The 13,305-nt window shown below is 42.8% G+C and overlaps 1 protein-coding gene across 1 annotated transcript in view; it reads right to left on the bottom strand.

Annotated features, from left to right (window-relative positions):
• Positions 1 to 3,496: 3,496 nt before the first annotated feature.
• Positions 3,497 to 13,305, bottom strand: part of Mat1 (CDK-activating kinase assembly factor) — a 28,169-nt gene continuing 18,360 nt past the window's right edge. Inside the window, exons 5-7 of the mRNA XM_065434677.1 lie at positions 12,615 to 12,685; positions 4,841 to 5,078; positions 3,497 to 3,848 (exon numbers count right to left, since the gene is read on the bottom strand). Coding sequence (XP_065290749.1) covers positions 3,624 to 3,848; positions 4,841 to 5,078; positions 12,615 to 12,685 — 534 coding nt within the window. The 3' untranslated portion in view covers positions 3,497 to 3,623. The remainder of the gene's footprint in view (positions 3,849 to 4,840; positions 5,079 to 12,614; positions 12,686 to 13,305) is intronic.

The following is a 13,305-nucleotide window of genomic DNA, read 5'->3' as shown; positions in this document are numbered from 1 at the left end:
AACGAGAACACGGCCTCTAGCAACAGCCTTCGCACGCGCTGGGAAGCCGCGCTGCTCAGCCCCGCCCTCGAGGATCAACTATGGGCCATCCAGCGGGCTGAGGATGCTGCCAGGACCCACGAACTCCAGGCCGTCACCTAGGCGGGGCCTTTTCCCCTCCCCACCAACTCGCAGGACATGCAATAAAGTTATTTCCTCCTCCTCGCTGCACTTTCTAGCATAGTTGCATGATGTATCCAGATTTCTAAAATGTGTGTTTGTTGATGTTTATTTTCAAGCATTAAATTTTTGAATAATTCTGAGTACAAACCGGGTGCCTTTTCTTCATGACATACGCGCTTTTATTCTCATTACATATCGTAAGGTTTATTGTATAAGGTGTAATGCCACTTTTGGAAGCCTTATATGCTCAATTTTCACGAAGAGACACAGTACATAGCTGCAAAAAAGTACTCTACAACTTGCATTGATTACTGATGAAAATAAGTGTACTGTATTTTTGCGCATGGAACCAGCACCAAATTTCAAAAAGTTAACAGTAAAGTCAGGTTGTAGGTTATATGAGAATTTCGCGTTTAAGGGACACTAAAGGCAAACATTAAATCAAGTTAAAGTGATAGATTAGTGCTCCAGAATTTCTAAGGCTATAAATTGAGGTAAATGCAGGACATAATTAGAGACTCCCCCGGGACATTCAAGTACTTGGCCGGTGATGAAAGCATTGCTCAGTTAAATTCTGTCACTAGTAGTCCACCACTCATTGCAGAAAACATGCTTGTATAAGATGAAATAAAATACTACTTCTCCAGTTCTATTCCATTTTTAGAAAAAAATAACCCGTTGAAATTACCTCCGACAACGATGCGGGCGACCGAAAAGTTTCGTTTTCACTCGACTTTCTACCGTTTGACGTTTCAGTAGTTTCGTTATCGCATAGTGCTGCGCTGGTTTTTCTGACTCTCAAAACTCGCAAAGACTACAAATAGAAGAGAATTAAACTTAAATGTGATGTCGCGGGATGCCCGAACGGTCTACGCCACTTGACCGAAACGCAGCTACAGCGGTGAATCCACCGCTCTGTCTTGGCTCAGTACCGCCGTCTGTCGGGAGCCATTTTGCTCACCAATGGCAGCATGGATGGCAGCAAAGGGTGGTGTTGGCGTATGCAACGTCCTCACTCCCCCATTTGTGTGGCGGGAGATTTGAATTTCAAAAGAGGTATTCGGACCCTTCAGATGCAATTTCTTCATAAACTAAGTCTTTTCTTGGCATAAAACAAATGTTTGGAGGTCTCTGGAAGGTTTTTTAAACACCCCACATCGCCTTAGTATTTTCCTTTAGTGTCCCCTTCAAAGTAGGGCTTCACGGCAACACGTGCCGCATTGCCTAGAATCCACACCTTAAGGCATGGTTCTACGCCATTCAAAGTTCCGTTCTCTCTTAAGGAACCCCCCCCGCTTTCCCTACGCCTGCGTGTTAAAGCTCCCTTCTCCTCTCTTTCTTGGTCGCCCGTTCTCCTCCTCTTTAAGGGTCGCTATTTTGTGTTTAGTAAGCGAGCAGCGTACGCTGCGCCGGCAAAATCTTACATCAGCCGTTCCTGCGGTGCCCCCTCAGTCCGCCCGAAGCGTTTCACAATACGTCGGCTAGCCAAATCACCATTGGGATTTTCGGCTTGTTCGCGCTTGCTCCATCGCCGTTACCCATGTGAAGGCTGCTCCGTAAACGCTGTCATCCACTGCCGGGTGAATGCTAACTGCAATGTAACCAGATTCACGTCACGTATCACATGACTGATTCGTCCACGATAACGTCCATCGTGCGAGTCCAGCTTAATCGGCAAGAATGGGGGTACAGAGCCGCTAAAGATCGGATGTGCACAAGTCGTGCATCCGTAAATGGAGACTGTTTTTGCAAAGATTTGAGCGTTGTTGTAGCAGTCATTTCTGTGGATTATATTCGCGGATATTTTTTTCCTTTCCGGGCTGCTGTGATTGCGGGTGCGGGTTATATGCAGTGGCAGGTTACACGCGCAATAATTCGGTAATAATCACCTAGCAGTTTAAGAAATGTGTCCAGGTGCAGGTGCTACATTTTCTACTTTAGGTTCATTTTCATTTTTCTGGTAGGTGCCCCTTGCCATCATGCTGCATATGCAGTTCTAATCATCTGGTAAGCTGATTAATGTACAAGGCATAATTGCAAGTTATAATAAAAACACGTACACACAAGACAGCATCGCTTCTCCTTTGTGTTGTTCCTTAGTTGTCCTCGCCCACTTGTGTGCTGCTTACGATGAATCACTTCCACATTGCTTGCATCACCACCCATCCTTCTAAAACACAGTTTTATGCCTTCTGCCCATGTCATGTTTCCAGCAATACTGAAACAAGTACTGAGCATCATGTTCCATGGCAGAGAAAAGAGTGTGTCCACATGCATACATCTAGATATTATAGCTGCGAATATGTGAACGTATCAATGGTGTCTGTGTACATGGTGGGCTGTCAAACATGGGTATGCCTTGACTATTCATGCCTTACAAAGGTCTGCTCATCAGCTGTTTTTGTCTGCATTGCCCAGAAATCAGCAAAGTTCTAATTAACTGAAAATTTAGTTTGAATTAATTGGCTTATGTATGCATTAAATATGCAAAAAAATAAGATTTACACCACTGATGCAAATTTGAATGACCATAAGTTGGCTTCATACGAGAAAAACTCTTTCAATCAATGTTTGCTGTTGTTTTGTCATTTATTTCGGGGGTACAATCACTTTTGTGAGATGCCACACAACTAGAAGAGGGCTCGTTAATGCCTATGGGCAATGGATTTCTTGCGGTTCGGAAAGCCAGCGTGCTTGGCAATGAGCCACGAATGCTGTTGCCCATAGGTGACATGTCCGATGTTAATCATTCTAAATATCACAAAAATGACTGTATCCTTAAAAGTGATTGAATTCCCATGATATGCATCCCCAAATTAGGCAACGAAACGTATCAGTGTTCCAGTTAAATTTGTCCTACACAGCTTAAGAAGGCATTCTGTTAAACGTAAATGCAACAACAGCACATTTTGCCACAATTTTAATGACATTTATCCCGAAACTGGTGCTAACTTCAAAATTTGTTCCAAGTGGACATGTCCTATAAACTCTTCTGCTCCAATTCACAGATTGCCATGTGCCCAGATGTGACCAGTCAGAAATTACAAACATTTGTCAATTAGCTACGGATTTAGATTTCTCATGCCAGTAATGCCTGCTTCTTTGAATGAATTGGATTGTGCTAATGCTAAAATTTGTTAGGAAATGAATGAAATCGCCAACCATTTACAAGTACAACATTCCTTCCTACTTACTCAGTGCATTTGCACCTTTCCACCTGCACATACACTCTGATAGTTTGCAGCTGAATAATTTATTTCCCTTTCAATAACAACTGCAGTCCTTTTTATTTATCAGAATGAAGTGATATGAAGCGCATGCATAACTAGCGAGATGAAATTTACCTATGCAAACATGCACAGTGCAAGCAAAGCTTTAATCACGGGGAATAATTTATTGCTCCTTACTTTACAAAATGTGCATGAATACTAGATGAAGACAGCTGGATGCACACCGAGCAGTCATGAAACTTCTTCAGCCACCTTGAAATGGAGACCACAGAATGCATCTTGCAGTGCCCGCTGGCAAGCTAGCCCTGCCAGGAATCCTCCAGCCTCCTCAGCTTCCACTGTGGCCCGCACATGGTTTGTGTAGCCTAAAGGTGAAAGCGACTCCAAGCTTGGGGCTGCCGGTCCGCACAGGTCCAGCGTGGGAGCAGTGTACTTGTAGAGTGGGCCTTCAACAACCTACAAAAATAGCGTGGTCCAATTTAGTCACCATCTTATAGCTATGGCAGCGTTTTCGAGCACAGTTTCGTAGGAACCTTTGGTCCCACACAGTTTCCTAGAAAACTTTCAAGAGGGAACCCTGACACTAGTGTCAAAGGGAGTTGCAAGCATGGTGATTGAGCAAGCATGGGAATGGTAGCTAGTACATGCATGTGCACAAACTTTGTCCTTCTGGCTTCAAGCGGCCTTGTGACTTCGCAAACTTATGATTTTGAACAACATATTGTGTTACAGTTGCCACAATTCTGATTATGTATGTGCACAGTGATTAATTGCTTTGCTGTTTAAAACACTACGAGTGCTTGGAAATTTAGAAAGATAAAGCTTAGTAAATAATGTCACAATAACGCTTGAAGCCATAAGCACAAAGATTAGACAGATCTCTGTACTAACGACTACCATTCTCAGGTTAGTAGAACGATCAGAGTGCCTGACTTCCCTAATTTAATTTTGTAGGAAACTATGCTGGGTCCCACCAAGAAAGTTTCCAAGCTTTGTAAGCAACCAAATAGTATTGATCTCCAGCTCTGACAGCGGCACTGCCATCGATGCAACATTCTAGGTAGGATCAAGTGACAAATGTGTTTCCAGGTTCGCACTGTAGCATCAAGTGGGGAACTAACCTTTGATGTGCTGTCACTATATTTTCCCTTCTTAACCCTCAAACGATTTTCGCCATACATATACCATTAAACAACCCTTGCCTCTGTTGTGCAGGCACGCTAACATACAGCTCACAAGTATTTCACATGACAGTAGTCTTTAACAAAAGTGAAAGGTGCCATGTGGCAGCAATCATAATGAACATCACAGTATCACGACACAGCTTTCATAATGTGCAGGTATATTATGGTGCTTGTGGCAGCTAATTGGGGTTGCAAGCCACAAATACACAAACGTTAGGGTTACAGTAAAAAATCAAAGGGAAAAGAAAACAGTAAAGAAGAAACCTTTGGTATGGGAAGGAAGGCCTCCTTATGCCGGAACTTTATGCCAGTGGAGAACTCTGCAGTGACTGGCTTTGGAGGTAGTGGCTTTGGACCTGCCACCTGGCGCAGCTTGTCTCCGTGGCTGGCTAGGATCTTGTTGGCTGGCAAATCCGAGAACATGAGGTCGTCGATGAGCGACTCCTTCTGCTTTAGCTTCTCGCGCTGCGCCGCTTTCTCCACTTCAGCCAGCTGGTCACGTCTGTGGACATCGAAGTCAACAGTTACACACCCATGCAAAATAATGCATGAATTTGCAAAGCAATACATATGCTCAAAGAAGTTGTTAGACCACAGCATTCATGGAAGAAAAAAACAAAATTGTGCTGCCCCACTGCATGGGCATGCAGCCTGGATTCAAATATATTTGTTTGTCACCCTGCAGTTCTGTGTCAGGCTGTGCATAGTGAGCACCTTGAATTCTGAGTGAAAGCTGGGAGTCGGGATATTTTGCCTTTTGTGCTTTCCATGTTCTTAAACTTCAGGCAGCGAATAAGTTTCTCCTAAAAAGTGGTACATGAGCTCAGCCCTAGTTGTGGCACTTGGAAGCGTAACAGCTTGGTTTGTAGCATAATGGGTTGAGGCACACCATGTGGTTCCAAGTGGCTATGTGTCATATTTTACAATAACCCTAGAATGTTGCAAACACTATACCCATGGATAAATTTGTGTGGCTACACGGCAAAGGCAATGCTACAAGGGCGGAGCTTTAGCATGTGTATTTAATATCAAGAATCGAGACCAGTTTCAGGTCACTTTCAGTGTCCCTATATACCATGCCGCTGTGGCCAGAAAGCAAAACCTCCAGCAAACATTTTCGTAAATGTTTTGCTTCTTTTTCATTGTAACAAGAAAACTATAAACACGACAAGGTGCAATATACTGCGTAATACTCCCTTGATATCACTTGTTCTTGACAAAAACATTAATACATGTGCACACATATTTGAACATACCCGCCTCTGTTTTCTTCTTACATGATGTTTCCATCGCAATGAAACTTTCTCAGCTTAGGGAAATTGCGTCATGTACATCACTTAAAATTGAAAACTGCACCGTATGCATCATGTGTCAATACCGCTTATGTTTGTGGCTTCTCGGTAGTAAACCTGACATTACTAATAGCCTGCAGAAGTCTTGAAGACTTTCTAAACTATTGTTTCTATGGGGCCAATCCAGCAGGTTTTCATGCCATCGTTGATGCTGGCTTAGCTGTTCATATCCACAGAAACAACATTTGTTTCTTGTGTAGCTAGCAGAGTCGTCTCCTCAGGTCTTCAATACAGGCCTCTTACTACTGAGCCGAGTAGCAGGTGCCGGCTACAGTTGTGGAAGTTCTGCTAAATCAAATTTGTAGTTTGTGTTAAACTGACTTTTTATTTACTTTTGTTTCATTTCTGCATCGAGTCTATGGGGGAAAAAACCAAATGTTCACATATTATTCTTTATATTCAAAAATTCAGCTTAGCCGGGTTTCCCTTAATGGGGGTCTACTGCATATCCAGCAAAGGTCTCAAAAGTGCGCTTCAGTCCCGTAACTTTGCTTGCATGGCCACAGAAGGTTGCTCACGAGTACAGTATCTTCGAACAGAACAGCTCAAAAGGTGGGACAAGGCGGGTAACAAAGAAACATACAGAGTGCTGCATTATACTTATTCAAATGTGGTACCTAGACGCTGGCTATTGAAGAAAGTTCTATACAAGAAAAGAGAGCACTAGGTGTATTTCAGATAGAACAGCGTCAAAGAGAACTCAAAATTGGCCAGAATTTCAGCTTTCAGTTTATGGCCATGAGGCACAATGTGATGCCACTGGGCCATGCCATTTCAGAGCATCTTTTGGAGCAGCCAAAAATGCATTTCAGAGCAGTAAAATGGACTTTTGGAGCAGGTGTATGAAAGCGATTGTGAACTATATTATATGGGGCTTTTACACTGGACAAGCTATGTGAAAACAGTAAGTGGTCACTAGTTCATCAACTAAATCCAAGCACCTTTCACCCAAGAGGCAATGATGAAGTTTATTAAGGCCCAGGACCAGACCTCTAAAATTCTGGCAGTCCAGAGGGCCTGCAAGAGGGCCGTCAGATTTCACCTGGTGGTCTACCGAGTGGGCCTAGCCAGGTGACGTTCAGTTTACTTGTGTCTATTGTGGACTGAATAAAGTTGTTTCGCTCACTCACTCACACCAAAAATGACTCCCCCCCCACTTTCCGCCCTTTTATCAGTCATTGCTATGGACAAGGATGAAGTGGTGGTGTCTTAATATGTACTTAAATAGCACTTCAGTGGCTTAGAAAAGCACGGAAGCATTTGGACGTGCTACCTGCGAAATTCAGAAGCATTTTGAGAACCTTCAGCTCATCTCATTAATATAAATGTATCCTTTAAGACGAAGCACTCTGTCAAAAAAAAAAGGCACACCAGTGGTATTAAAAATTTGCTTATTTTGCCCTGTGCTGGTGCTTCACCAATATAATGTCTACTTGAAATACTGCTATGGTCGACATTGTGTGTGACCAATATGTACGTGACCTCTGACTCTGTAACGCTGTCAGATTAGGCTGTGATGCGTGAATTCAGTTTGGAGCTTTCTGCCTACGAGTGAGCTTTCATCATTCTGCCCAATAAGTGGAAAAACAAGCTTCACGAACGCGTTTGTGGTAGCTGCTGGCACATTGCCTACAGACCCAAACTTGGATTCTGGCCACCAGTCTAGCCCATGATCTCATGCCCATTCACGAAAGTGGTTTACTGGTGTGAACATATTGAAGGCTACCTTGCTGTAATGATCTGTCGCCTGCCACCACATCAGCTGGCATTCAAATTTTTTCATGGCCGTACAATACAGCAAGGCTTAGGTAGCAGCACTTCATTGGTATCCAGTGGCGAAAGTTGCTGTTTGGTGCCGAGTCGACCAAAAGCTTAGCAGCTTCTGTACGTCGTTAAGTGCCACGCCAAGAAATGTTGAGGATGCGCGATAAATTGAATAGCAGAAAAATTGTTCACAGCCTTCATACATCCGCCAATGTAAGCGTTATGTTCGAAAAATTGAGCGAAAAGCCTTTGAAACTTCGGTCACCGCTCAACTTTGGCCAGCATGATTGCTTGCTGCTGCCTGAAAAGCGAGGCTGTCCCGTTGCCTAAGCAACTCACATGCGTCATTGTGGAAAGTATTGAATATAAACAATATCCCATGGAAGAAATCGCAGTACAATACAGGTTTAATGGAGAGGCTCGGCCCATTCCCAGTGGAGCTAATGGAGCCGCTGGTCCACGCCATGTCACTTTTGACACTACGGTAAAATGGCGCTTCAGGACTCTGTTCTGTTTTGAAAGTGGGAGCAAGCTTTTCTGTGCAGATTTCTCATATACTACTGAAACACAGCAGCACGTGGCAGGGTTCGCCTCTCGCCACAGTTTGGCGCAATTGGCGCAGCGGTAGCATCACTGGGCATGTGTTAAGGTGCAGTATGCGGCAGAAGTTCTTTAAGAGCTGCAGTGGCAACTGAGCTAGACAAGTGATGCAATAAAATGTTGACCATTACTCATGCTTGCAGCATCTAGTCTGTGAATACCTTCACCACAGCATGCACAGAGCTTTCAAAGACTTTTGGTGACATGCAAGCATGTACTAAAATTCTGTGGCACAGCAGTGCTTTTTTTTTTTTTTGATATACAGTAAAACTTCATTAAACCATACCCGCTTAAACAGTAGTTTCATTTTAAAAGCAGTAAAGACAAATCCCCCAACTCAGCAGCCATTAACATAATGTGTTTTGTATCTGCATTAACCGTACCAGTTTATTGCGTACGTATCAGTTAACACGTAGTGTTTCCACTTTTCGTCGCGCGAACACGGCGGTGCGTTGTCTCCATCGGGCGGCCCGGCAGAACAACAAGTGGAACAGCCTTCCCACCAACATCGCTACCACCACTTGTCCATCTTCGTTCACAGAACTTGTAACCGACCATTTTGTTAAATGATTATTTCTCACAATGTTTTGTCTATTTTATAAAAACCCACCCCTTATGTAATGCCCTAGCAGGGGACTTTTAAGGTAATAAACTGAATTGAACTAAAGCCCCATAGATCAGAACAACAGCCTCCAAGAGCCCTGTGTGTTTGCGCACGAAGCCACATCAACATCAACATCATTTTGGCGCCATGCCAGAGTGTTGTCATAGACTCGCGTCATGACGAAGCTTGGATAAAAAAGACGTCGGGTGCTCAGCATAGAAGAAAAATTGAACATTGTTCGTGCTGTCAAACGTGACACGAAGAAGTCGGCTCTGGCACGCGACAGCGATCTGCTGTTGACTACGGTGAGTGGCATTTGGGATATGAAGAGATGTCAGCTACTAGGTTAAACTTTCCGCCATCGTTGCCTCTGTTGTTCCCGAAGTGTCGACTAGCGACAGTGATGAGAACGACACGGAAAGCGACAGCATGGGCGATTCAAGCCCGACAGTGGCAGAAGCTACGCGTTACGTCACCCTCGTGAATTCAATTGTCGCGATGAGAACAGCACCCCGCAATGAGGCACCCTGTGACTTCTGCAGCGCCACCCCTCTGCACGGAGGACATGCAATGCCAACGACAAATCTGCTAAGCGAATTTTTCGCGAGAAGAAGGGGCTGGCTGAAAAGCTGCCTCGCAGCTTCAGTAAGTTTGAGGCCGCTGTCGTCACTGCTAGGCCGCCGTGGCATCAAACGAAAATAACATTTCTGCCGCGCAAAGTGAATAAATACTGCATGTATTTTTCTCCTTTCATCGCACTCTCTCCGAGTTCCGTTTTTGACAGGTAAGTGGGCGATCTCGGTTATTTCGGTTAAGCTATTTCGGTTAAGCAAAACTACCATTTAGTACATACTTTTTCCGAGCTCCGGCCAGCTATGGTTTAATGAGGTTTCACTGTATTACTGAGCCTACGCTACCAGTCATGTTCATTTTGCATGCTGAATCTGTGCTGGCATTGTCATTGCCAGCCTGCCTTGAGCACATGCCTTTGCAGAGATATGCAAGCACTTTAATTTGATTTACCTTCAGATGTGACACACAACCAGCAACAAACTTGGCACAGCAAATACTGACAAGCAATAGCATTGTATTAAGATTACAGTAACGTTTTAGAATGTTCGCGTCGCTGATATTGCATGCTTAAGAGGAAGCTTTAGCTTGGGCCCAACTCGGGTGCGGCCTACACAAATACATGTAAAATGCAGAAACGCTTTCTGAGATAACCACTGGGCCGATTATTTTAATGAAATTTGTTGTATTTGAAAGAGAAAATTAAATTATAGTGAGTATTGGTAGCGGAATCTTGACTTAGGTCTTTAATTTTGTTACAAGAATTTTCGCAAATTCGGAAGTTAGAAAAAAAAAATAGAAGCACCAAGTTTACAAATTAAAAACTCTGTATCAAGAGCAGACATCGCGGTTCTGTAAGCAGCATCTATTAGATCATTCAAAGCAGACAAACTTGATATGCCAATTTCTATCTTGCATGAATTCGTTAAGTTGTGTACAAAGCTTCTGCAAAAGTTATATTTCTATATTACAAAATTTTTTTAGAATCATGTGTGACATCAGTTTTGTCCACTTTAGATGTATTATTATATGCAATTCACACAATTGTGATATCATTTTTCATTGCTGAGTTACAGAGTTGTAAACTTGATAGTTTTGCTTTCCGAAAATTTGTGATTTTTGACAATTTTTAATAAAATATTGACGATCTTAATCAGAAGTTCGAGACCAACAGTCATCAGATTTTAAGTTTTTCTCTTGAATGCAACAAACCTTGCCAAATTTGGTGCAGTGGTTGTTGAGAAAAACGAATTTTCATTTTGCATGTAATTAGATGGGAGCACCTGAGCTAAAGCTTCCACTTAAGGCACTCGTCCGCACTAACTGGCTTGAAGCAAGTACCACATCTGGCATTTTTTTCACTATCAAAAGACTTCCAACAGATGGTTCGGAGACTGAAAAACGAAACCTATTCACAAACAGAATTTACTTTTCATAAAACTCGATGCAACATTCATGAAATCATCAAACGAGCCAAAATTTGAAAACTTCCACATTTGAAAAATCACTCGCTGCTTTAAACATACATGAAATTGACTTAGCCAGAGACACCAGTACCGTTTTGTATTTCATTCACTTAGATGTAAAAGAAAAAAAAAAGAATAAATTTTTGGGTATTACATGCCAAAACCACAATCTGATTATGAGGCATGCTGCAGTAGTGGACTCCAGATTGCTTTTGACCACATCAGGTCCTTCAACAAACACCTAAGTCTAAGTACATAAGCATTTTTGCATTTCACCCTCATCTAAATGCGGCCACCGCGGCCAAGAATCTGGCTTGTGAGCATGTGTTCAGAAGCGCAAGCCATAGCCACTAAGCCACAACAAAAAACAAAGGGATGGTATAAATCATGTATCTACTGCGGTGGGTAAGAATTTTTTTTGTTGAAACAAAGATACACAAAATCTGAACAAAATATAAAAACAATCTGCTTCATCACTAGAATGCTGGCTTTTTCATTCATAAGTTCATTAAATTTGTAAGGATCAGTAGGTATGCACAACAGATGAACAGAAATACTATTAGACAGTTTTAGTTCAACGTACGCAACTATAGTGTACTCTATATGCTATGGTATAGTGTACTCTAAGCAGCGCACATTTTTTAGTTTTAGTTGGCCTGCGAGATCTTCGGATCTCAGAGGCCATATGCCGTTGTTGTGGCTATCTCCCGACTGTAGTGATAGGTGGTGCTGACTTCTGGAATGTTTCTTTCGTTAGGCTTCGACTCGTTTGAAACGAGAAGCGATCTCGAAAACATCACAAGGTTATCCATAACACTCTGTCATCGAAGCGGCCCGAGACTAAGCAAAACCCATTTACACAGTATTTGCTACGAACAAATAATTTTACAAAAGCAACGTTAAATTCAATTCGAAGCGGGCAGCCGGGACCGCCGCCATGTTCCATGCAAACTCCGCAAACCACGCAAAGATGCTAACGCTAGATCTGAGAAATAGTGTGCGTATGCTATACGCTATGGGTCGTTTAGCGTTCTGCGCATGCGCAGTGACGACCCGCTATTTTATGGCCTACGCAATGGTACAGCGTATGCTAAACTAAAGCTGTGTATTAATGAAACTTTGCATTGCCACGTTATGCAGTGTATAACATGGCAATGACACAGTGGTAAATGCTAAACATCACACACTTCTCGCTCCTGTGAGACATGTCAACACACAATAAATCTGTGCAGTAAGTGAGTGAATAAACTTGAAAATAATGCCAATTTTTCAGCGTCCCATCACTGCAATGCAGCAACAACACTACAAATGGGAAGATCCATGCTGTGGAAAAGATGGTAATTACAGAAAAAATTAAATAAAAATTAAGGACATAATCTAAACATGACACAATTAGCTACATGTGTCATACACATTTCTATTCTCTTGAAATCACTTGTGTCAGCTCTAAGTGGGTCCATAAACATGACAAGTATGATGAACACTGACATGACAACAATCTTAAGCCCTACAAGCAAAGCTTTTTTTTAGGGTTGAAATCATAACTTGGCAGGAATGCCTTAATATTTGTTCATGATAGATAAATTAAATTTTGTAGTGCTGAAGGTAACAGCAGGAGGTGGAAAACAATGTTTCCTGTAATTCAGATGCCAGTATCGCTACATGCAACTTGTATGGCACACCTCAGTTCAGACTCCTGTCGTTCTTGCTCCAGAAGTTCTTCCAAGTACTCCTCATCTTTTGAGGCTTTAAGCTGTGAGGTGGAAAGAACAAAAGGGCAGAAATTACATGCAATGTAAGCACATGCACTTTATGTACACCTGTCAAACAGGTTTTCTTGTGTGTGTGTCAAATCAGTTCTGTGGAAATCCACAAGGCAAAGGAAGTTCTACGAAAGGAAAGATGGCCATCCACACGACAGCAGCGCAAAACTGCAAAGGAGGCCTGTATAATTTTTTGAAAAGAAAGCTTTGTAGATCAAAAAGAATATTAGCAATTTTTGCTGGGAGGTGAGAAGCACTGAAAGCGATAGCAAGGTTTAGCATTGCGTTTTAGCTCCTCAGAAAGTGTTCAAACACTATGTGGGAACAATGCGGTGCAATGCAGCATGCGAGACCACTTCTGCTGCCTAGCAGCAACAGCCCCCCAGCAGAGCTGGTGTGATGGGGAACGCAGACAGTGGCATTACCGGCAGTGCACATAGATTGTGTGCAAGATAAGACCAATGGAAAACTGTCAGCATCTGTCAGTGCCCCAATGAAAGAGATAAGATTTATCCTGACGTTTACTGTCCGATACACTCAGACCAATGTATGCACCGTGTGGTATCAGCAGGAATGCTAATCTGTATGTGCGCAATGCTCATGCCGGCAG

Source organism: Dermacentor albipictus, chromosome 1 (assembly GCF_038994185.2).
Source record: "Dermacentor albipictus isolate Rhodes 1998 colony chromosome 1, USDA_Dalb.pri_finalv2, whole genome shotgun sequence".
Lineage (NCBI taxonomy): Eukaryota > Metazoa > Arthropoda > Arachnida > Ixodida > Ixodidae > Dermacentor > Dermacentor albipictus.
The sequence above is the reverse complement of the archived record's forward strand: the minus strand, read 5'-3'. Positions and strand labels throughout refer to the sequence as shown.